This window comes from Cydia fagiglandana, chromosome 13, assembly GCF_963556715.1.
Source record: "Cydia fagiglandana chromosome 13, ilCydFagi1.1, whole genome shotgun sequence".
Taxonomy (NCBI): Eukaryota; Metazoa; Arthropoda; class Insecta; order Lepidoptera; family Tortricidae; genus Cydia; species Cydia fagiglandana.
In genome coordinates, this window is record NC_085944.1 from 19,449,060 (window position 1) to 19,473,092 (window position 24,033).

Below are 24,033 nucleotides of genomic sequence, written 5' to 3' on the forward strand. Positions count from 1 at the left end.
AAAAACAGATTGGTGCAGTTCTTACTAATTTGAAATTTGACAGTAAACGAATACCTACTTACGATATCATTTACGGTATTTTATCAGAGGGAGTTACGGGAGGAGCTAGTCCCACATACCACCCCCACGATGGGCCTCTCCAGCCCAGGGTGGATGCATAAATGCATTTCCCCTGCGTCAAAAAAAAGATACTTATACTTACCTTGTGACGTTTATAGTTCCAGTTTATCATTGTAAACTTTAGACTATTGCACGTTGGGCGCTAATGTGACGTTTAGCGTCACATGTAGGTTGAGATAGATAGGTTAGAAATGAAAGTTTAATTTAGAAAATGTATTTAATATTATTTATAATTACAGGAAGATAGCTAGGGTCGTGAGTCCGTAAAACTGAGCTGACACAGAAATAATTATAGAAACATGTCCTTAAAAGAAGGCACTTTCCTGAGGCTCTACATCGTAGGCGGGCAGTTGTAGATGGCGCCGCTGTACAGCGCAGGAGTCCCAGTTGGTCCGGAGTAGACTAGGATGGCTTCCCGCTGTGGTTCCGGATCCTCAGCTCGGAACGGAAACCTTCTAGATTGTAGAGCTTGCGCATAGCGCAACCCGGGGTAGTGCAGGATAGAGGGTTTTCAGGTAGGGTGTAGGCAATTTCAACCCCAAACTTGATCCCTAGTGTTATTGGGCATATTAGAAAATGCGCACGACAATGACTGCGACATCCGGCCCACAAGGAAAGAAATATCAGAAAAGTTAACCTTTCAGCATTATTTTAGTGTTCACGGATGAAGCAGTCAGAAAATAACAAATTAGTTAACAGCATGTTAACAGTATAAAAGAATACAACGTAAAATTATTCCTAGTAGTAACTTAAATGAAATATTCACAACACTTACCCGATTCGGGGAAATGTACACAGCATAATACCAATAAGGCACGATCTAGATAGATTAAGTTAGGTAAATTATATTATTTTAGAGATATTTAGTATCTTATTTGCAAGAAATTGTCGTAAATGTTCATCAATTTTCTTCAAGTAACAGATTCCAGAAAACTATTTAAAAATGTTTTTAATTTTTTTTTTACAACCGGCCAGCACAAAACGCTTAGCGCAAACGAGGTTTTATAGCAAACCGTTACAACCTAATTATATATCCTAAAAGTTGTTCTTTTAGTGTAGTTATTGTATACTTAATAAAACGGACCGCCACAAGAAATAACCTAACTTTTAGTATATACAGCGGTAGTTCCAAGGACTACGCTGTCAAAAATATACAAGCAAAACCTCCAAACTTATATTTTTATTCCCACATCACCCACGTTGCGTTTAGGACCTCAACTACGCTGCATTCCTCCTGAACTTTTCACTATGTCTTTATTATAAATATGTAGATTCAAAGAAAAGGGGCTTAAGACACATCATGAAGTACAGAGTCCCTAATTTTCATACAAAATAAATATTATCTTCAATGGACGCCTTCGCCATGCCGTATCATTGTGATTGACGTTGCTTGTCACGCCTTAAACATAACAAAATTCGCAATACTTACATTGGGTCTTAGAATAAACTTTTAAAGTGTATTAAAAATCAAACCACGAGTTATTTTTAACAGTTGCTGAACAAATGTTGGTCAGTACGAGGAGTACAGCCTACAGTTAAATTTTTTGCTCATATTACAGGCCACAGACTGTACATAATACGCTACGCTAGCACTCCGAATGGTAGCTTAGATTAGCAAATGTCGAGTTAATGTAAACAAATACACAAGACTCATATGAAACGTTCTCGCGACGGCAAAAACTGCCGCCGGCTACATTCGCACCGGAATTAAATTTTGATGCACGCCCTTATAAAACATTCACTCTGGTCTGGCTAAAGGATAAGAGGAAGCGGGTGATTCAAGGTAGTTCGCAAACTGAATAAAAAAAGCTAAAGAACGTTAGGGACAGCTCCAGCAGCCAGTACCATCTTTACCATAAGGGCACACGGGGCCCGTGCCCAAGGCCCCTATTGTCAGGGGGCCCCGAAGGACAGACAGTAACAGTATATTTGATTACCCATAAAAATAGAATAGCATAGTAGAAAAACGTTAGTTTAATTAGCTTTCTTTACTTTCCAAAAGGCCAAAAGGGCCCTAAATTCTTATGTGCCCAGAGCCCCCAGCATAGTTTAAGACGGCCCTGCTAGCAGCCTTCTGAATACTCTTATTGACAGTTTAGAATTTTACATTGTTCAATAGTCAGAAAGTGGAACGGCATGCACATGCACATGGACAACAAGAGTGCTGTTGGGCTAAATTAGTTATTTAAGTAGTATGTAGTTTTAGTTTAATTCATCATCATCATCATCATCATCTCAGCCATAAGACGTCCACTGCTGAACATAGGCCTCCCCCTTTTTTAGTTTAATTACTTTAATTTAATTATTGTACCTACTATCTACATCGCATAGAGCAAATTTGCAAAAACCCCTTTTAGTTAGTGTCATTTCCACAAGAAAATCTTAGTGCAAAGTGCTTGTTCTAAATAAATAAGTATTGCTAATACCTATTGCTTACATTATTATATTCCGCTACTTCCTTTAACTTACGCTACCCACTCCACACAACGATAAGCGAAAGGGTCTCGTATTAAACTCAAACTTCCTTATTACCAGCGTCATAAAGTTCAATATCGCACGTCGGAATTATTATGCAAACGAGTATTTGATCTAAGATTACGTGTGGATTTGGTTACCGTCAGCCCGTACACTTAAGTGCCATGAAAATGGGTCCATTTGTGTGCATTTTTCATACACAATGACCCGTTTTTACTGTTCTATAGTGTAGAAAACGGCGTGGAATATGTTAGTTTATAAAGGAGAATAAGTATGAAATGAAGTATTTGTATGTAAGTTTCATGGGGTGTGAAAGCCGCTTTTCCTTCTACACTTAATAATTGATTTTGCGCTGGAGGCCTATTGGAGCTTTTAAAATCTCAGGGTTACCTGTTCGACATACATAGATTTAGATACAGCATATTTTTCGTCGATAAAAAAAAATAAAACAAAATATTATTGTATGAAAATATTTAGGTATTAATGATCTTTTATACAAATCTTTTTTACAACTTCATATATATGATGCTTACAAACTACAAAATATCACACAAAACGCAAAAAAATCCGATTGTTACATTTATATATTTTATAAGATACTGATTCAAATCTCGTCATCTAAAATTTCATTAATAATTATAATAAAAACTGTTTTAGAGATTCATTAGAAAAACAACATTTATGTGCTGTCATTATTTCTGTTACAAAATTAAATCTAAAATAAACCAACCAAATTCAATAATAATTTAAACTATATGAAAATAATTCAAATTTAAATTTGCAACTAATTTTTGGGATATAAAAGTCATAAGAACTTAGACGCCGCCATACAATCTATGATAAAACTTTTACTTGCTTCATTTTCTCTGTATTAAGTACAATGTCTACAACGAAAATGAAAACCAAACTTAGATGCATATCTATTATTAAGTAAGTACGTAAAGTATTTTTCAAGCAGCATGGGTACGCTGACAGATGTCATCTCCAATATCTCCCTATATACTCGCACTAACTTGCCCGGTTTTTAAGGTTATAAATCTATATTTATAACCTACTCGCACTAAACAAGTACAACAAGCACTAAACAAGTAGTATAAGTGCGAGTCGGACTCGCGCACGAAGGGTTCCGTACCATAATGCTAAAAAAGGCAAAAAAAACGGTCACCCATCCAAGTACTGACCCCGCCCGACGTTGTTTAACTTCAGTCAAAAATCACGTTTGTGGTATGGGAGCCCCACTTAAATCTTTATTTTATTCTGTTTTTAGTATTTGTTGTTATAGCGGCAACATAAATACATCATCTGTGAAAATTTCAACTGTCTAGCTATCACGGTTCGTGAGATACAGCCTGGTGACAGACGGACGGACGGGCGGACGGACGGACAGCAGAGTCTTAGTAATAGGGCCCCGTTTTACCCTTTGGGTACGGAACCCTAAAAACGCAAAATCTCGCAAAATATTAAAATGACATCTGTAATCGTACCCTTGTTGTTTGAAAAATGCCTACAATGTTCATGCCAAGTTTCATGTTATTTCTACAAATCGTTTTAAAATTATTGTATGGCGGTGGCTATGCTATTTAAAAAATATTATTTTAACGTGTCATATCACAGAGTGCAGTAGGTAATAGACGTGAGAAAATGCGACTAGGCGGTATCAAGAGAAGCGAGGACAAAAACAACCTTAAATGAGTGGCTTATGGTCTAATATCGAATGTCTCGTCTATAAATACTAAAGCAGATGGTAATATAAAATATATTAAACAGATTTTTTAATTATTGACCTAAATAATCATAAATTACATTATGGTGGACGCAAATGTTAATATTAAATAAAAGCAATATGGGACAGACCGTCTAAGGAAAAACCGTCTACTAGCTCTTTAGTCGTTTTTAACTCTTGCGTTTGTACACATACTCCACTTACAGAAGGTCGGTAGAACAGGAGTGAAGCTCTTCCTTTCTGACTGCCTGTACGAATACGAGATTATTGCCCTATGATGGTCTTCCCAACCAAAAATGTTATATGCCGGTCTTCGCCACATTAGCCTTGATATTAATAAGTCTAAATATCTTGATTCGTATTTGACCAATGACAAGAATCTTTGTAATGTAACCACTGTCGCCAGTTAAGGTAATATTCCAATTACAACAGCGATGCTGCAAGAAAAAATAAATTTGCATCGACATTCAACTTAGCAGCAAAGCGTGCTGCGCTGCAAGTTTACTTTCAAGCGCCACTTCCATCATCCCACTAACCCGGGATTAACCGGTTAAACTGTTAACCGAGTGTCAAATTGTAATGGTAACCATGGTAACTCCAAGTTTAAAGAATAAATAATAGTACTAGGTACAGAAGACTCACCCTCTAACAAAACGCGTCTGTTACGATCAGGACAGATATGGACGCTAGGTGGCGACAGCGCCACGCGCGGCTTGCGCTTGCCACTTAACTTGGTGTGGAAAGGATGTACCTTGTAGCTACTTGTTGCAAATCGACGAAATAGCGGAGTGAGCCACGTCTGTTCCGGGTTAGCAAATAGTGGCAGTGGCGCTAAGACTCTTAGCCCCCATTATTCGCACGACAGCTTTTTCAATGCGCGATAAAAAAGCGCTTGAATCTGTCCGCACTCTAAATTCGATTTAACGACCAATGCTTAAAGTCGAAAATCCAACAACGCTTGATAAAAAAACGCCACCGCTGTCGTGTGAATAGATACATGGTTATCCATTTGTGTCATTCAAACGCTTTTTAACGCGTGTTGAAAAAGCTGCCGTGCTAATGGGGCCTTAATGTTTCTTAACCTTTATGAGTTATGTAATAATATTAATATATAGCATTGTCAGTCTTCGCCCTGCTCCGCCTGGCCTAGCCGCGCGCCTCGCACGCCAGCTCTATGGTGGACCGGAGCTCCAGTATGAAGGGCCCCTCCTGGCCCGGGTAGTAGGTCGACGGCGTTATGACGTACCGGCCCGCCGGGAGGACCGGCAGCTCCAACACTACGAAACCGGATCTGCAAACAAGAACATCAATATAAGAAGACTTTTATAATAACGCAAAAAAATAAAGACTGAAATGCTTTAAAACTAAAACATTTTTGACAAATGTTTTAAGACCAAATTGCAAAACTAATACATTCAATATGCCTTTTTTGAGACCAAGAAATAGCAAAAGAAGATTTTAAACGACAACGACAAATTATTGAAATAATCAAAACTTTTTTAACCCAGAAAATGAAGGCCAACACACTTTAAAGCCAAGAAAAGATCCTTCACAAAACTACGGCTAAGTTTATTACATGCACAACTACATTATAATATATTATCAAAAAAAAATCAAAAATATTTATTTGCATAAATAAGGGTACAATGGGTGGTATACAAATTTTTCAGTCTCATTCCTTATTTTACCATAATATGGCGTACAAATATTCAATACGTTACCCATAGAGCTATATTCTGGCTATATGTACATACATGCACATATTATTATGCATGTTATTTCTTTTATTTTGCCTTTTGAATTAGTAGCCAACGTTCTTTCTTACCTATAAGCGCCCGAGGACTCTTTAACGAAGGGTGCTGTGACGTTGGGGTCACTGATGGACTCGACCCTAGCGTCCATACCCATCTGGTACTGCTTGGGACCCTTTAGTTGCGCCACCACACGGCACGGCACTCTGCTCTCTGGCACGGTGATGTAGATCCTGGCAAGACAATAGACTATTATTTTTAGGGTTCCGTACCTCAAGCGCGCCTTAGAGCGCTGGTGGCCTAGCGGTAAGAGCGTGCAACTTGCAATCCGGAGGTCGCGGGTTCAAACCCCGGCTCGTACCAATGAGTTTTTCGAAACTTATGTACGAAATATCATTTGATATTTACCAGTCGCTTTTCGGTGAAGGAAAACATCGTGAGGAAACCTGCATACATCTGCGAAGAAATTCAAAGGGTATGTGAAGTCCCCAATCCGCATTGGGCTAGCGTGGGGACTATAGCCCAAGCCCTCTCGCGCTCGAGAGGAGGCCTGTGCCCAGCAGTGGGACGTATATAGGCTGAGATGATGATGATGATGATGATGTACCTCAAAAGAAAACGGAACCCTTATAGGATCACTCGTGCGTCTGTCTGTCTGTCCGTCTGTCACAGCCTATTTTCTCGGGAACTACTGGACCAATTAAGTTGAAATTTGGTACACATATGTAAATTAGTGACCCAAAGATGGTCATGTTTCTTTTAGAATTTTAAAATACATAGGTTCGAAGTTATTTAAGAAAATAGCCAAAACATGACCATCCCCCCCCCTCTTTATCTCCGAAACTACTGGGTCTAAAATTATGAAAAAAATACACTATAGTACAGTGAAACCTGGTTAAGTGGGACCTGGATAAGTGAGAAACCTCTATAGCTGGGACTCATGGTGCGGTCCCGACACTTTAGCACTGAATTACCTCTGTTAGTGAGATAAAACGAACCTCTATAACTGGGATTAGTTGTTGTGATTTTATAGTCACATTTACCTCTATAATTGAGACAGAGAGTATATTTTACCTCTTTTAGTGAGACTATATATATAAGATTACATTTTCCTTATTGTTTTTTTAAGAATTTTATTTGAATTACCTCTGTATCTGAGATAACGTCAATCTATGACCTCTCTAACTTGGACTTTATTGATCTATTTCCGTATTCTTACTAACTCTCAGTCTATCCACAAATTCCGCATTTGCTTAATTGTGTCTAAACGACTTCACATTTCATTTAGTTACTTTATGCAGTTAAAACTATCGAAACGAAAGCACTTTTTTGACATGTATTTTAATTTTTATGATAATATTTTTAATTGTAATTATTTTATTTTAATATTTTTGTATGGGTATATTTTTTGCCTGAAATAAAATTTGATTGATTGATTGATTGATTGAAAGCTGAAATCTTGATGGAACAAGAATAAACAAATTTTCATTCAATAAATCTCTAAGACGCAATGAAGTCCGTATCAAATTTAATTGAATACTTTATCCTTTGGAAAATAATTTAAAATAAATTCAAAGAAATAATTAAACAGAATTAAAACTATTTAGGGACAAGGATTATTTTACCTAAACATTTAAAGATAATTACAAAATACCTTATTAACCACCTCTACAACTGAGATATATCCTCTATTATCACCTCTATTAATGGGACCCTCTGTAAATGAGACAGAAATTTATTTGTACCTGGCTAACTGAGAGCCCGGTTAAGTGGAAAACCTCTTTAAGTGAGACAAATCTGCTCGTCCCTTGAAATCTCACTTATCCAGGTTTCACTGTATATATATAATTCTTTACCTGTAGATGACAGGAAAACCTATTAGACATGTGCAGTCAAGCGTGAGTCGGACTTATATACGGAACCCTAAGAACGAAGAAAAGAAAGAAGTCAAGTATCGTTCAGATTTTCGTGAAGTACAACTTACAACTAGGTGTTCCTCAAGGGAGCAACTTAGGTCCCCTATTATTTTTGGTATACGTCAATGATCTACCTCGGGCTATCTCGCATAAATGTATACTTTTTGCAGATGACACAACTTTACTCATAAGGGGTGAGAAAGTTGAGACATATGAGACTATTGTAAATAATGCACTAGATGACATTAACAATTGGACATGTACAAATAATTTTAATATCAATTTGGCAAAGACATTTTTTATTCAATTCTACTCATATAATAGTAATCCAATTCAATTAAATATCAATTACAATAATTTATCTATATCAAAATGTGAAAATATTAAATTTTTAGGATTATTCATTGACCAGCATCTAAACTGGAAGGAACATGTAAATGCGGTGTGTAGTAGATTAGATCGGTTCGTCTTTGCAATACGAAAATTAAGAAATACTGTTAACTTTGAGGCAGCTGTCACAGCCTATCACGGTGTGGTATCGTCAGTGCTAAATTATGGGCTATTACTATGGGGAAATTCGGTAGATATCGAAAGAGCATTTATATTGCAGAAAAAATGTGTCCGTGCAATATTGAGAGCCTGGGAAATTGATAGCTGCCGACCACTATTTCAGAAATTAAACCTTTAGCATGTATGTATATTAAAAAAGCATGTTTACTTGTAAAAAACCGTCCCGATTTGTTTAAAATGAGATCTGAATTCTTCTCAAGCCAGAGAACTCAATATCAGAATCTTCTACACCAACCTCGATGCAACTTAGATATATATAAGAAGAATGCGTACAATATGTGCATAGTTCTTTACAACAACTTGCCCAACAGTATAAAGCTACTAAACGCTATGGAATATAAGAAAAAAATAACTAGTTTTTTGTTAGAGCACTGTTTCTATAGCGTGAAGGAATATTTAGAATATAATTTGCATGAAAGTATTTAATATAAACTATTTTTATTATTAACGAATTAATTATTATGACATTTAATATTTTAATTTTAATCGGTTACAATATTTAGTAGTAATTAGTAAATATATAAATATTTTTTGTAAAATTTGCATGTCGTTGTGTGCGACTGAATACTGTACATACCACATAACAAAACATCACCTTTGTATTCTAGAATAAGTATTCTTGCAAATAAAAAATCTTTATCTTTATCTTTAACGCGAGTCCGACTCGCACTTGGCCGGTTTTTTTAAAAATGTACACATTTTCAGAGATTCCAGAAGCTTAAAATGCATTATTTTTAGATTGTTTAACAGGCCGCGTAGCCAAGATGCCGATCGCTTACGCTCCGTAGCGATCGAAATGCAACTGTCACTGTCGCACCAATATGGAAGAGTGATAGAGAGACATAATGCTTTTCGTTGTCGAAGCGATAGCGATTGTAACCTTGGCTAGGCCGGCTGGTTCGTTTTTAGAGTTCCGTACCCAAAAGGATAAAAACGGGACTCTATTATTAAGACTCTGCTGTCCGTCTGTCCGTCCGTCCGTACATCTGTCTGTCACCAGGCTGTAACTCGAGAACCGTGATAGCTAGACAGTTGAAATTCTCACAGATGATGTATTTCTGTTGCCGCTATAACAACAAACTAAAAACAAAATAAAATAAATATTTAAGTGGGGTTCCCATACAACAAACGTGATTTATTCGTCGTTTTTTGTGTAATGGTAGGGAACCCTTCGTGCGAGTCCGACTCGCACTTGGCCGGTTTTTTTAAATTAAAGAGCCTTAGTGCCGGTTGCAGTAAACCGTCAATAAACGTCATCGAGTCATCGTATTTCCTTAACATGTGCGTTTATGTAAAGATTGACAGTCCTCTATGAAATGACAGCCGCCATGTTGAACTTTGTGCAGGTAATTATGGTGCAACTCTTTCAACTTTTAATAATAAGTATCCCACGACATAAGAACTAAAATTTGAATGAAAGTGTTACCTTGGGTTGTTCTTGTAAGTGTCACGATGGTTCTCACAGCCGCCGGCGCTCCGCCCCACCCACTCGCCCGAGATCTGAAAGTATACAGTCAATTAAAAAAGAAAATTATTATGACCTCCCCTCTTTCCCGCCACTTGTCTCTGTCTAATGCACACTCCGGCCACACAGAATGTAACGAGGTGGTCCCGCCATCTCCGTTTGGGTCTTCTTCTGGGAAAGAGCCTGGGAGAAGCCTTCGCCCAGCAGTGGGACACACTAATAGGCTAAATAAAAAATCAAGACAATATAACTACAAAACATTTATATACTTTTAAGAGCCCTTCAACGTGCACACTAGCGCCACAACTAAATAATCGTGGTTATTTAAATTTAGCGAAAGATATTGAAAAAAGGGGGCCGCTACGTACTGTATTGTGTATTTAAGTACCTTTTGAATACATCAAACTAGTTTTTGTGTTGCTGGTTTCGGCGATCTAGGAACTCAAAACAAAAACGGCCGTTTTAACTTTGGACGCATAGATTGACAAATCCAGCAATATAAAAACTAGTCTGATGTACTCAAAAGGTACTTAAATACACAATACAGTACGTAGCGGCCCCCTTTTTTCAATATCTTTCGTTAAATTTATATAACTACGATTATTTAGCTGTGGCGCTAGTGTGCACGTTGAGGGGCTCTTAAGACTTCTCTCTGTCTTAAAAATGTCAATTTGTGAAGTCATTTTGCCATAGAACATTTTTCAATTCTAAGTCATTTTGCGTTATGGTTACTTACTGTTTTAGTATGCCGATAGCTCTCCAACTTTTCCATCGAAATCGGGCAAGTCGCATAGGCGCGTAGCGTGTAGTATATCGTCCTTGACTTCTCGTACTGCGAGACGACTAGCGTGTACTTGTCGGCACTGGCGTCGCCGACGATGATCTTGCAGAGGTAGTGGGGGCTGTTGATGCGCACGCCGTCGATGTGGGGGGGAGGCTCATCTGGAATAACATATTTCACCTTTTGAACGCCACAGACGGCAATTGACGTCAACGCAAAATCGTGACAACGAAGCCAATGACGGCATTTGATTCGAATAAACTATTATAAATGTAATTAAATTGAGATATTGTAAATGTAAGACAGCTACAATCATATTGTAACACCCTCACAGGGTAACATGTACGCTTCCTAACATTGTATTTAACATCATGTATTTCTATGCATCAATGTACATGTATGCAATAAATGACAATAAACAATAAACAATTGACGTCGATCGTTTTTTCGAAAAACACCCCACTTTTAGGTTGGCATTATTTTTTCACAAAACAAAATTTTACCCCCGTGGCGTCAGTGGCACGGCAAATGGATGCGCCGTTTGGTGTTCAAATGGTTAATGAAAAGAATAAAGAACCAGGACTTAATTAACCAACCATATTAGTCCTTATGTCTTCGCAATAAGGCCTAGAGTTAGACCAAGATATCTCTATGACATCTGCAATGACGTGGCAATGCCATCCTTAATGTTAATGTAAAATTTCTATCTAAAAACATGACGTTTAAAATGACCCTCCCTCACTTATGTTGAAAACGGTACAACCGCAGGTATCGTCTTGGGTCGTCCAATTCGTTTTTCGTCAAGTTCTTAAATTAGTCCTATTCTGCTTTCGTCACCCATTCTACATTCGTCACAATCGTCGGTGGCTTTCAATGTAGAATGAGTAATAAAAGCAGAATAGGACTAATTTAAGAACTTGGCGAATAACGAATGGGACGACCCAAGACGATACCCAACCGCAGTTAGCTTAGACTGACTCTACCAATTACAAGTTATTTTGCTCTAAATACTCACATGACGTGGGACAAGACTCCACACTGGTGACTCGGTAACTTGATATTCAAAACATTGGATGAATGAACAAAAATGTCTCAAAAAAATCATACATATTATCATACCCTACACTCGGCGGTCCTGATAATGTAACTAACCTTGGACACGCTTCCATAAGTTTCAAAGCAATACTAATAGATGGCGCTGACATCAATAGTATCAATGCACCTTTCTTTTTTAAAGTTTTGCAACGTTTGTTTGAGGTCAACTTTATATTTTTTCTGTTAGTACTTACATGGATAATAAACTCGTTTCCCATTATTCTTATACACCAACAACGTGATATACTCCTTATTGTCCCTAAAATCGTCGATCTGCGTGATGTGGCGGGTGAGCAACAACCACACGGCTCCCTTGCCGTGCACGTGGAGAGAGAATTGAGGGTTCTCTCCGATGTTGTATGCGTCCTTCACTGGGCCGTTACCGGCATCCCATTTTCTGAAATAAAGGAACAACTTTTTATTTTCAAAATTACGATCCATATACGAATCGTTTGACAACAAACAAAGTCTTGGGTGTATTTGCTTTTTTGTAACTAATTGCGATGGTTTGTCTCCTGGGTCACAACACATCGAAACCATGATTTGATTGCACCAAACGGTCATTTATGAGGTAAAATACTTACTGGTGTATGCAATACGTGTACTGGAACATATCTGGGTTCCAATTCAGATAAAACACGTCGAAAAAGTTCAATATGCTCGCGTAGTCTATCCAAAACACCCCGTTATCATATTGTGCCGCGCTGTCAGGGTCGTAGTTGAGCTGTGATCGTAGATCGTGAGTCCAGTGATGGGTATCGAGTTCGGAATAGTTTCCGCGCCAGCGGAGGTGGGACCAGGGGTTTTTAAGCTTTAGGAGTTTCACGCCCTGGAAGTTTGAATTACCTACGATTATTTTTTACATCTGTGATAAAGTGACTCAGGGGACATAAATAAAAAGTGTGATATAAGAAAACATTGTAAGACTTACAAAAAACAACACATCGAAATAAAAGTCCACAGTTGTCTCTTGGGTCACTCTAGTACAGCATAAGTTAAATACATGTCAAGGTAGATTTAGCAATTTTACAGCAAGGTTTAACTTTAAACCACACTGTAGTCAACAAAAATAACTGCACAACTGTTTGAGTTAAGTTAACCTATAAATACTTACATTAGCGATTCTGACATCCAGTACGGCGTACGCATGTGCGGGTACAAGCCCCGTGCGTTCGGCGTCCGCGTCACTTAAAGTGCCCGTGGCCGCTGTTACCAGCACCTAAACAAATGGAAATATAAGCCAAAAAATACGGTTTAACTTACGTAATAACGTTGCGTCCTTTGGCGCTCTTTAGGGGAGGGCTATGTCCAGCAGTGGACTGATACTGATGATGATGATGATTACGTAATAAAATTTTAGTCACTCGCGCGACATGTATGTTGTATGACATGTATTTTTTGGCTTGAGTTAGTATGACTGACGACAGTTTAAATTCAATGAAGGTATACTTGCTATCAGAAGGACCGTCAAGTTCAAATCCATTTGTAGCAGCTGTCCGACTGGCAGTGATAGCTTATGTGCCAACGACAACTTTTTCTCTAGAGTGCAAAGACAATTTCGCTCATCTACTCATTTCTGGTCTATAGAGTAGGCCAGATAAATTGATAGACGATAATCGCAAATTAAAATACATTTTAGCAGCAATGCTGGCCCTCCTCTTTTCTTAAATTTTCTGGCCCCCCTTTAGGGCAATGTAATTACTTCGCTGTTAAGAATTATTTTTAAAATCATTTGTCACAAGTCATGCAAAATCAAGGTCAAAATCGTAGGGAAATAACAAAATTCAGAGAAGAAGAAGAAGAAGAAGAAATACATTTATTTTAACGTCACAACATACAGATACAGAGAATACGTAAGTACCTCGCCCCGATGCAGTCTCGTCCGTATGGTCTCATAGAGGGCGTCACTGTTGAAATCCGGCTCGCTGCGGATCGCACACCGCTCCGGAATCCAGCCGGTCAGTGCGTGCAGATCTATATTCTGTGACAAATATGACTCATTGGGTTATCCAAGTACGTCAAGCTAACACGAATACGAATTTCAAGTTATTACTTGACCCAATGTTTGACTGGTAGAAAAGGCACTAAGTTATATTAAACAAGAAATTTTGTACAAGTTTATAGTGTTATTATTTTGAAAGCGTAGGTACGTATGTAATTCAATTCAATTCAATTCAATATTTTTATTTCGAATTAAAAAAAATCCATATTATTGTTAGAACAAGCAACACTTATAAATCTATATTAGTAATAAAAAGAACATAAAAACAAACAAAAATAATTACTTATTTACAACTAAAAGCGGCGTGGTGCGGCGACCGGCGGCGCGTGCAGCCGCACCCAGCGCGCGAACATAGGCGAGTCCCAGCGCTGCGCCAGCACGTTTAGAATACTGTTTGGGCTGTGGCGAAGACGGTCGACTAATGACGCACACCGTTTTCTAATTATTGCGTCGAAACTATCGGTGTGCGCCTCGGCAAACATAGTTGACGCGCTACAGTAACGCGGCAGCCCAAACAGCACTCTAAACGCGTTATTGTATTGTACGCGAAGGGCGCTGTATGCCCGCTGCGTAAAGCTGACCCACAGATTGCACGTGTAGAATGTTTGGTAATGGGCAATGACTCTTGGGTCACTGTTGAGGAATAATGTAATAGTACCTAACTTAACTATCACACGGAAATCGGTAGTGAGGAAATAACATTTATCACAATACTCGTTGTCTCTCGGGTCACAAGTCTCAACAAAGACATCCCCACATTTTTTTTTGCATTAAACAATTTTCATGGACAACCGCTAATTTGTTTATATAGCCTTAATCAATTTCTAGTGTTCTTATTAAATAGTTATCCTAATATTCTTACAAATAACTCTCTGCAATCATCGAAATCCGTTCACGTTATTTTTTTGTTTGCAAAAATCTAAACGTCCAAACAAACTTTCACATCTATAATCTGTAGGTATGATAGATATGTACTCACACTATTTGACCCAGGGAAGTCATATCCACCCATGACCTTCATATAGGCCTTCTCAAGTAGCGACACCCAGAATTCATTCTTATTGCTCGAGTACGAACACAACAGGCGGCCGTAACGGCTGTATGGTAACCGATCGTCGATAATGATCTGAAAACAAATCAATATTCGGTGTAGTAGACTAAATTGTCAGTACAATACGGCGTGAAATTCAAAATTTGTATGGGAGATTGATTCTCCGCTCCTAAATTTTTCAAATCTACCGCCTTGTTCTACTGAGAAAGATGACTTGCCAGACTACAGTCATTATCTGTCGGGACAAGGTGGTCCAGATTTTACACTATTTTTACACTATATCTATATTTTTTTAGAATTAGAAAAAACTTCACAGAAGTAAGCTTGTGGTTCCAAATCGGATATAAACTGCACGCTTCCTGTGGAGTTCTTAATCTAATGCTAAAAAAAACTAAGTATATTTTTATATACACCGTGAAATTTTAGTGGTTGTTTTCCCGCGGCAGGGCGATTTGCTATCGGTAGTACTTTCGAATTATGATAGACAAACTTATAAATAAATTGTTTTCCGAAAAAAAAAATTACAAAAAAATAACCTAAACTCGAACAAGCGAAAAACAATAGTAACACACTAAAACTGCAAGTCGACGACAGTTCCCGATATTGTAAACAGATAAACAAATAAACAAGCATATGTTACTTTTTTAAACTGTGTAACAGGCTAGAGTGCTTTACTGTTTGACAACAAAATTAAAATTTACCTACTTAGACTGTTCCTTCACTCGGAGTAATTAACAATGGAGCCGCCATTAACAGGCGTTCCCCTCTGTCGAAAATAGGCGGCCAATGGTCAACCTCATGTCAACCATATGTATGGACTGACGTTTATCTGACATGACGTACCTATACATTTGATGTTCCCCTCCCCCGCAAAAAACGGCAGACTATTTTGTACCGAAAATTTTAGACATGGCGTCTCCATTGGTTATATCCTCCAAGGTTCCTTCACGATAAACAGTTGAAATAAAACCTTTTTATTAGTTTGATCTTGCCATTACTTTGTGTCAACTTTGGTAAATCGAATAATTACATCCTCTTCGCTTATTAAACTAATGTGATAAGATCCTGTCAATGTCATCACTGCTATTTCTAGTAAAATGGATCGACATTACGAATATTCTAATTTAGAGTACGTCGCGATGGTGCAGCTGTACGCTAGGGCTAACTACGACTCCCACGCCGCCCGGCGACTTTACGCGGAACCGGACCATTTACAGTCGCTGCGTCTTCGGGGGATTTTAAACCCCCAAGTTCCACACGGACGAACAATTGTCGCCGCAACACAGCGGCTGTTTAACCACGGGCAGTTTCAAACGCCAGCACGAGCCCACCTTGATGCCGTGTTTCCCCTCCGCTGGATTGGGCGTGCTGGGCCCGTGCCTTGGCCAGCGAGAAGCCCGGACCTTACTCCGTTGGACTTTTATTTGTGGTCTGAGCTAAAGCGCCTAGTGTACCAGCGGGAATACGAAAATCGAGAAGCGTTAATAGTGGCAATAACTGACGCTTTCGATGTTATTAGACGTGACAGAGACACACTAATATCATTGAAACAAAATCAAATTAAACGTGCCAGATTGTGTATTGAACGTGGCGGATTGCAGTTCGAACAATTATTGCGGTATCGGGAAGTTTAAGTGTTTGTTTAAGTTTTTGATCATTAAAAGCTTGATCTTAACTTGTTATGTTTACTTTTAAGGATCTGCAAGCTAACTGCACGTAAAATGTGTGAAGGAAAAATAATTGGAACGACTTTTTAGGTTATTTTGTTTCATTCACTCAAAAGAATTAGGTAGATACCACTGCAGTGCTACTACTGGTGTTAGGTCACTTTCGAGTTTCGTTCGACACATTTATAAATCTGGCATTTCTTAACATTATTTAAAAAAAAATTACACATCGACTGTATATCGATAGCAGAATCATTTCGTTGCGGGAAAACAACCACTAAAATTTCACGGTGTAGAATTATAATGATTAATTCAGGTGAGTGTATAAGCTTTATGAAGCTGATCAACTTAATAATACATCCCTAATCATACGAACTAACCTTTCTCCTAACTCCGTTAAGATGTAACTTGACCATATATTTCCCAAACGGGTTGTACACAGGATCCTTGTTCTTATTTTTCGGATAAATGATGGATGTTATGATTTTCTTGTTGAACCGTTTCTCGTAGAGGGCGCTGACGGCGAGGGAGGCCACAAATGAACAGTCTGACACTATCTGGAAAAGTCAAGGGCAAAATATAAAACACTCAGACTATCATAAATAACTACCCCGAACTGATAATCTGGTCCAACATAAGTAAACTTATTGTCATATTCCAGCGCCCAAAGGTCAAACTCACTAGCTTATTTGCAAGGTGATTGTACAAAAATTAATTTCTATTACACTTTGCATTCCGTTTCAAGAATGATGACACTTTCTTTTGTAACACTCGGCCATCCCGCCTAAAAACCTGTCCTCTAACTAAGCAATTTGTCTATTATTAGTATACTTTTGCCTTGATTGTAGTTTTATTTATGTAATTTTATACTACTTACGGTTTGTTTAATACTGAAACAGTCAACGTGGTCGCCGACTATCATCTTGGGGTCAGTGCAAATCTCGTGCGGTCGCACCCAGCGTTCGAACTCGCTGGCTTGCTTGGACGACAGCTTTAGCTCGCTCGCTCGGTCTTCGAAGGGAATCGCGTACTGGAACCTGTAAAACAAAAAAGAAAGTAGTGGCAGGTGTACCCGGAGGGAGAGTTTTGAGGGTTCAGACACCGAAATATTCAAAATGTTACATGAATAGTAGTAGCATTTATGTGTTGTTCTTTGCTGCAGCCACCACCCGCACCTACTAGTAATCAATCGCAGAGAGCTGCAGCTCAATCAAAGTCTGCGGCAGTCAGGCAATGCATGTGGCTCCTTCACGCTTCACATTATGGAGGGAAGCAAGTTGAGCAATTTTCAACTTATACAACGTAAATGTTCCGCTATAATATATTTAGTAAATACATTGTACCTAAAAAACCTCACCTTTCTGAAAGATCAATATCCATGAACGGCAGAAAGCAGTTGTTGTTTATGTTTGATGTCTGCCGCAGAACCTCTTTCTCCTCATTTGTGTAAACCTGCTTACCGCTCACCTTTAAGTGAACACTCTGTTCTCTTTGGAGCTGGGCTTTGTTTGGTGCTGAAAACATGTAGCTAAATCAAAACAAAATTGTGCCACTATTGTAAATATATTGAATACCGTGCACAAAAAAGCCAAGGTTCAAGCTGGACCTATATACCTACATGATACACAAGACAACTTTTAACCCTCTTTCCACAAATATTTCATTGTTAAGCCATAATTAGGTTACATGGAGTATTCTTTCATCCTATGTATAATAAGAATTTGACGAAATTAACATAAATGATAATACATTTAGGTATTATCAATTACGGTACGGTCCGGTCATCGACCATCAGTGGTATTATGGTATTGTAATACTTACGCGGCCTCTTTGGGTCGTTTAGCGACATGGCTCCTATTTTGTTGATCCCTTTCAACTCCTCAGCTCGATCCAGCGCCTGTCTCGCCAAATTCTTTACTTTAGTCTGTATGTCTGGGTCACTTGATTTCTGAAATTATCATCGATAATTGTAAACTATTGTTTTTTATACAACTTATATTGTTAATAATAGTAATATTTGTCTGTTTTAATCTTATTATATTATTATAGCACACAAGACAACATAAATGATATTGATAAAACACGAAATTGAGATTACAATGACCTAAGTACTTTTCTTGTTTTTTAATTTTGAGACTTTCTATAATACTAGTAGGTATTTTTTTTAATTTACAATCTTAATGTTAACTTCATATAATAAAACTTGACATCTTTATAATTATAACAATTTAATTTCTTTCAAGAATAATAATAATTGCACTACAAGTTGGTTTTGCCACTAATGATTTGAAAGTACTATGTCTAACTATGTGAATTGTTTCAATCTTGAATTAATCATGTCAACATACTACAGTAACTGCCAGCTCCACAGCCTGTGTGTATAACTGCAGTGCCAGATCCTCAAGTCCAGCTTCGTCCGCATCCAGAGCCTGCTGCAGGAGGAAGTAGCATTGCTGCAGCCCTCGCTCGCTCTCTGCTTGCCGTGCATTGTCTGAAATAAGGCACATGAGATGACACCAAGTTTGACTATAACTACCTAACACTTTCAACTGAAACTGAATTGAGATTTGCTAACTTAAAAGCAAATTCTGTTAAATGTTAAATTTAAACTCACTCAATGTGTTTAAATTAAACATTTAACTGTAACTCTCACAATCATATCAGACTGGATGTAAAGGGTTCAAAAGGTTTAAAAATAATATTAAATATTTTACACATATTACAAACTTCGTGGAGAAAAGAGTTTCATAAATCTTAAACATAGCAAAATAATAAATAGCATACATTTCTATTGATTAATCTGTATATCTAGGACCTTACATTTATTGTAGTTCTATAATAAGAATGTAAAAAATCTAAGTACAAATTTTTATTAGTATGACCAGGCGTGGCTCACTCCGCGATTTCGTCGCTTTGCTACAGGTAGCTAGAAGTACATCCGATCCACCCCAATTTTGGGGAAAGCCATATAAGCCCATACAAACAGTGCTATGAAAATCTTAGGCCGCAATTTGCAGTAAACAAACAGTGCTATGAAAATCTTAGGCCAGATAACGGTTCATAAACCGTTCTTAAATCAATAAAAATCGTTCCGACACTCATGCTTGCGTGAGTCATCAACACACAATGCATGGTCCAATGATGTTGACAAAAACGCACTGGATTGAAACCTGTGTTAATTCATAAAATATACACCTGCGTGTAAATTACCTTTTTGTTCCTGCAAGAGGGTAGCTCTCTGAAGATATTGTCGTACTTTATCACGTAGTTCTGTTTGCCGTTCTGGAGGAACTTGATCGCGAACCCTATCCAATAATCTCGCTGCTGTTCTGTAACATTCTACCGCTTTATCTACCTGTCCTGCTTGATCGAATGTAACAGCAAGCGACGCTGCCTCCGTAGCGTTTACAAAATCACTCATTTTATCTATATTAGCATCTGCAATCTTAATTTAATGTTATAAATTAAAATGCATCCTCAGCTTGACCCACAAAAACAATTATTTTGCAGTTTTGACACTTTTGACACTGACGGCCTTGAGACGTTTTTCGAAACGATATTAAACTTTGCAACATATTATAATTTCCTGAGTTTGTTCTTTTTTGTAATAGTAAAGTCTCTCAGCTTATAATCAAAAGAATGTTACGCAAAATTCCTAGAATTCTAGCCATTTATCTTAGAGTGGCTCTTCTGTTACATACATTGCGCATTGTTGCGCAAATGCGCAACGTCGTAAGAACAAAATTTGTATAGTCTGTGGTAGCGCTGCAGCTGTCAAATCAAATTGTCAATGTCAAGCAACAAAAGTTCCAATACAATCACTGAAATAATAATGAAACCCAATACAATCGATACGAATTTAAATGGACTTTAAATCACTTTTTAAACTAACAACGCGCCAAATTGTCGTGTTCTTCTTTACTTGACTATTGTTATGATTAATTGCGAAGATGTTGAAGCTATGGAAGTATTGCAAGCGTGTCGCTGCTGCCTGCTACGACCGCCAGACAAGGGTCTCAAAACTCTGTACACACATCTCGGCAAAACTGAGATATATTCTGATATGCTCACCGATTGCTTCAATGTAGATGTAAATATAAGTTTATTAATCCATAAGCTTCTGTATTTATAATGTTTCCTACTATATCTCTCTTTCTTTATTTATTTTAAAGATCGAAATCATAATTAGGTCATTGTTGTGTAAAATTGTAGATAGGTAGTACATTTTAGCACGTTGTTTAAAGAAGTTTTCTTGCATAGTCATTGGTTTAATCTCATTTCTGGCTCCTACTGGTGTCTTCAATCTGCCTATAAGTATAAGTAGTAAATGTGTTTATAAAATAAAAGATTCATATTGATGAGGTATACTATTGTGCAACACTATGGTTTTACTCGGTAATTAGTACTACTATTTTTGTTTGCAGCTTACCCTAGGCAATGATGATTGTGGCATCTGTGAGATGTGTGTGTGCTGTCTCCGGAATGTGAGTGACTTCAAACAGCAAGTGAAGCGCAGCCAGAAAGAGCTGCAGGTTTGCATGGAGAAAGTATTGCATAGAAAAAGTAGGCTATTTATGTTCCCTTTTGATTATTGCTGTACCTATAAGGTAGCATATTTCATTTGTGATTTGTTGATTGCATTTGTTCTTAAACTAAAAAGAAACATGATCCAATATGCAATACCAAACGACATTACAACAACAGAGCAGTTGGTTTTTTTACACTATTTATACTTTCTATTGGTAAAACCAAATGAAAATAAACATTTTTGTACAATAAAATTGCAAAAGTTTTTAATTTTATGAAATACCTCTTAGATTTTGCATACATATATTTGTAACATAATTATATTATAACATAATATAATTCATATTTGTTCTAGACGAAAAAGCCCTCAAATCTGAGATGTCTCATGAAGACACGTCAATAGATGAAGCTATGCTACGTAAGTATCAACTCTCAAAAGTCATGAGTCATTAAATCTGACAAGGTTGTATCATCTTTGTTTGGTTTTAAGATTGTTACTCATATAGTTTTGTTTTATTCCCAGGAGATGAGCCCGCTGTTAAGATGGAGAAGTGTGATGACCGAGAAAGCTATGGTGACTTAGCATCAAGTAAGTACAGATACTGAGCCTTTTTTGGTAAACATCCCCATGTTTGAATTTTATTCGGGATATGTTTATAACAACTCATTTAGAGGTTTGTAATTGTGTTGTGTGGCTTGCGTTGTGTTGTTGTTACCTTTGTTTCATAGAAAACAAATAACAAGATATAAAATAGAAATCTCCGAAAATCATATTTGTCTGTTCATGCATGTAATGTACTATACAATTAATTTTTTTTTTCTTCTAGATAATGTCACTTAGACTGACTTAAAAACCTTATAATTGGCGCTATTTATACGCCTAAACAGTCATTATCGTTATAAATGGTAAAGTAAAAACCCTTTAGAAAACTAGTTTTAATTAGGGACAACACATTTTCATTGAAGAAGCATTTCTACGGTAATATGTTCGGGTAATTAGTTGAACCCGAAGTTTTATATTTATTGAATGAAAAATGTATTGCAAACATGGATGCCTAACAAAACTTATACGCGAGTATACATCATTTATTTATGTTATTTTAGTACAATTTACTTTGATTTTAATTTACACGATTTGATTTTGATTTTACTTACATATTCTGTTGTTTATTTTATTTATTCAGTATATTATATTTATAAGTTGGTTATCTTTTTGTCCTTTTTCAGGACTGTTGGATCGTTCAACCACTGATCTCGATGCCACCCGTGGAAAGCATACATGCCACATCTGCCAACAAACATTCAATCAAGAAACTTCCCTTGAAACCCACATGCATGGCCATGAAACTGACTCGAAGAATGAAACACAAGACACTAACGAAGATAACAAAGTGGATAATTTATACTCATGTGATATATGCAAAAAAGGGTTCAAACAAAAAGGACAATTAAACACTCACCTAAAATCTCATAATTATCGATACTCTTGTGAGATTTGCCACAAGAAATTCACACTCAAATCACGTTATGACATTCATAAAGTCACCCACACAGGTGAAAAACGTTATAAATGTGATGTATGTAACAGACGGTATACACAAAAATGTACCTTAAACGCGCACTTGAAATACCATACAGGGGACTATCGGTTCTCTTGCGAAGTATGCGGTAAAAGATTTACCCAAAAAGCTTACTTGATTAAACATATGCGTGTCCACACGGGTGAAAAACCATATTCTTGTAATGTCTGCCAAAAACAGTTTTCACAAGAAGGTAACTTAAAAACACACTCACTTATACATTCTGAAAGTAACACGTCGTACTCTTGCGACATATGCAATAAAGAATTTAAACTAAAATCGACTTTAAAGAAACATTTACTAACCCATTCTGGTGATAAATTATTCAGTTGCGAAATATGTGGGAAACAATTTCTACGTAAAAGCGAACTATCTAGACATATGAATGGACATATGGGTGTGAAGCCACATTTCTGTGAAATCTGCAATAAAGGTTTTACATTAAAAAGTAACTTGAAAGCTCATAAGCTAACGCACACTGGTGAGAAATCCTTCTCGTGCGAAATATGCCACAAATCATTTCGAACTAGAACACATCTAAAAAGCCACATGCTGATACATACTGGGCAAAAATTACATGCTTGTGAAGTGTGTAATAAGCAATTTACACATAAATCTGCTTTAAATCTTCATAGTAGACTTCACAGTGGGGTAAAGCCATACACATGCGAAGTCTGTAGAAAGGAATTTAGAATACTTTCTGGATTAAAGTTACACAGTCGTGTCCATACTGGTGAAAAGCCATTCGAGTGCGAAATCTGCAATAAAACATTTGCACATCCATCGAGCTTTAGAAAACATAAGCGTATACATAAAGAGAAAATATATCCTTGGTGATATTGATATTAGAAAAATCATTATGGACTATATATGGGATGGAACCCAAGACGCCAAACCCTATTAAAATAATGCTGGCCGTTATTTCAGCTGTCTTCTTAGCTAGTAGTAGTGTACATAATTGAATTTTCATCGAAATTCAAATTCCTAATGTTGACTATAATTGTACATATGCCATAGGCACTTACTTAAGTAATACAGATAAGAATAATACCTTAGTGTAGGTAATAAAACTATATTTTCAACTAATGCTTGTTTTTTTTATTGTTAGTCCACAATATTATCGGGTCGGCAAAGCGTATGTAAGGGTTTCCCCATATATTTCGTCGCGCATTCGGCAAAAGCCGATAGGAATATATCGGATATGGCCTATTCCGCGTCGACTTTATCTGGGGGAACCCTAATACTCCAAGGTGCCTAGCCAAGATGAAAATCGCTTGCGCCACGATAGCAAAACGCTTCTTGTCCCTCTA

At 37.3% G+C, this 24,033-nt stretch overlaps 2 protein-coding genes across 3 annotated transcripts; one reads left to right on the forward strand and one right to left on the reverse strand.

Moving 5' to 3' along the window:
* Positions 1 to 3,099: 3,099 nt before the first annotated feature.
* LOC134670383 (calpain-7-like) lies at positions 3,100 to 20,107 on the reverse strand. The gene is made up of 15 exons (XM_063528208.1): positions 19,827 to 20,107; positions 18,965 to 19,107; positions 18,438 to 18,564; positions 17,974 to 18,130; positions 17,494 to 17,653; positions 16,997 to 17,173; positions 14,878 to 15,024; positions 13,758 to 13,877; positions 13,011 to 13,115; positions 12,481 to 12,725; positions 12,091 to 12,293; positions 10,757 to 10,962; positions 9,982 to 10,055; positions 6,144 to 6,302; positions 3,100 to 5,609 (listed from the first exon to the last, which is right to left on the reverse strand). The coding sequence occupies exons 1-15, from the start codon at positions 20,035 to 20,037 to the stop codon at positions 5,465 to 5,467; spliced, it is 2,379 nt and encodes a 792-aa protein (XP_063384278.1). The 5' UTR covers positions 20,038 to 20,107; the 3' UTR covers positions 3,100 to 5,464.
* A 337-nt stretch (positions 20,108 to 20,444) lies between these two features.
* On the forward strand, positions 20,445 to 23,809 carry LOC134670384 (zinc finger protein OZF-like). Of its 2 annotated transcripts, XM_063528209.1 has the most exons (5): positions 20,445 to 20,706; positions 21,041 to 21,179; positions 21,499 to 21,561; positions 21,667 to 21,732; positions 22,371 to 23,809. In XM_063528209.1, the coding sequence occupies exons 1-5, from the start codon at positions 20,551 to 20,553 to the stop codon at positions 23,558 to 23,560; spliced, it is 1,614 nt and encodes a 537-aa protein (XP_063384279.1). In that variant the 5' UTR covers positions 20,445 to 20,550; the 3' UTR covers positions 23,561 to 23,809. The 2 variants fall into 2 exon arrangements, with proteins under 2 accessions (XP_063384279.1, XP_063384280.1); XM_063528210.1 differs by lacking the exon at positions 21,499 to 21,561.
* The last annotated feature ends 224 nt before the right edge of the window (positions 23,810 to 24,033 follow it).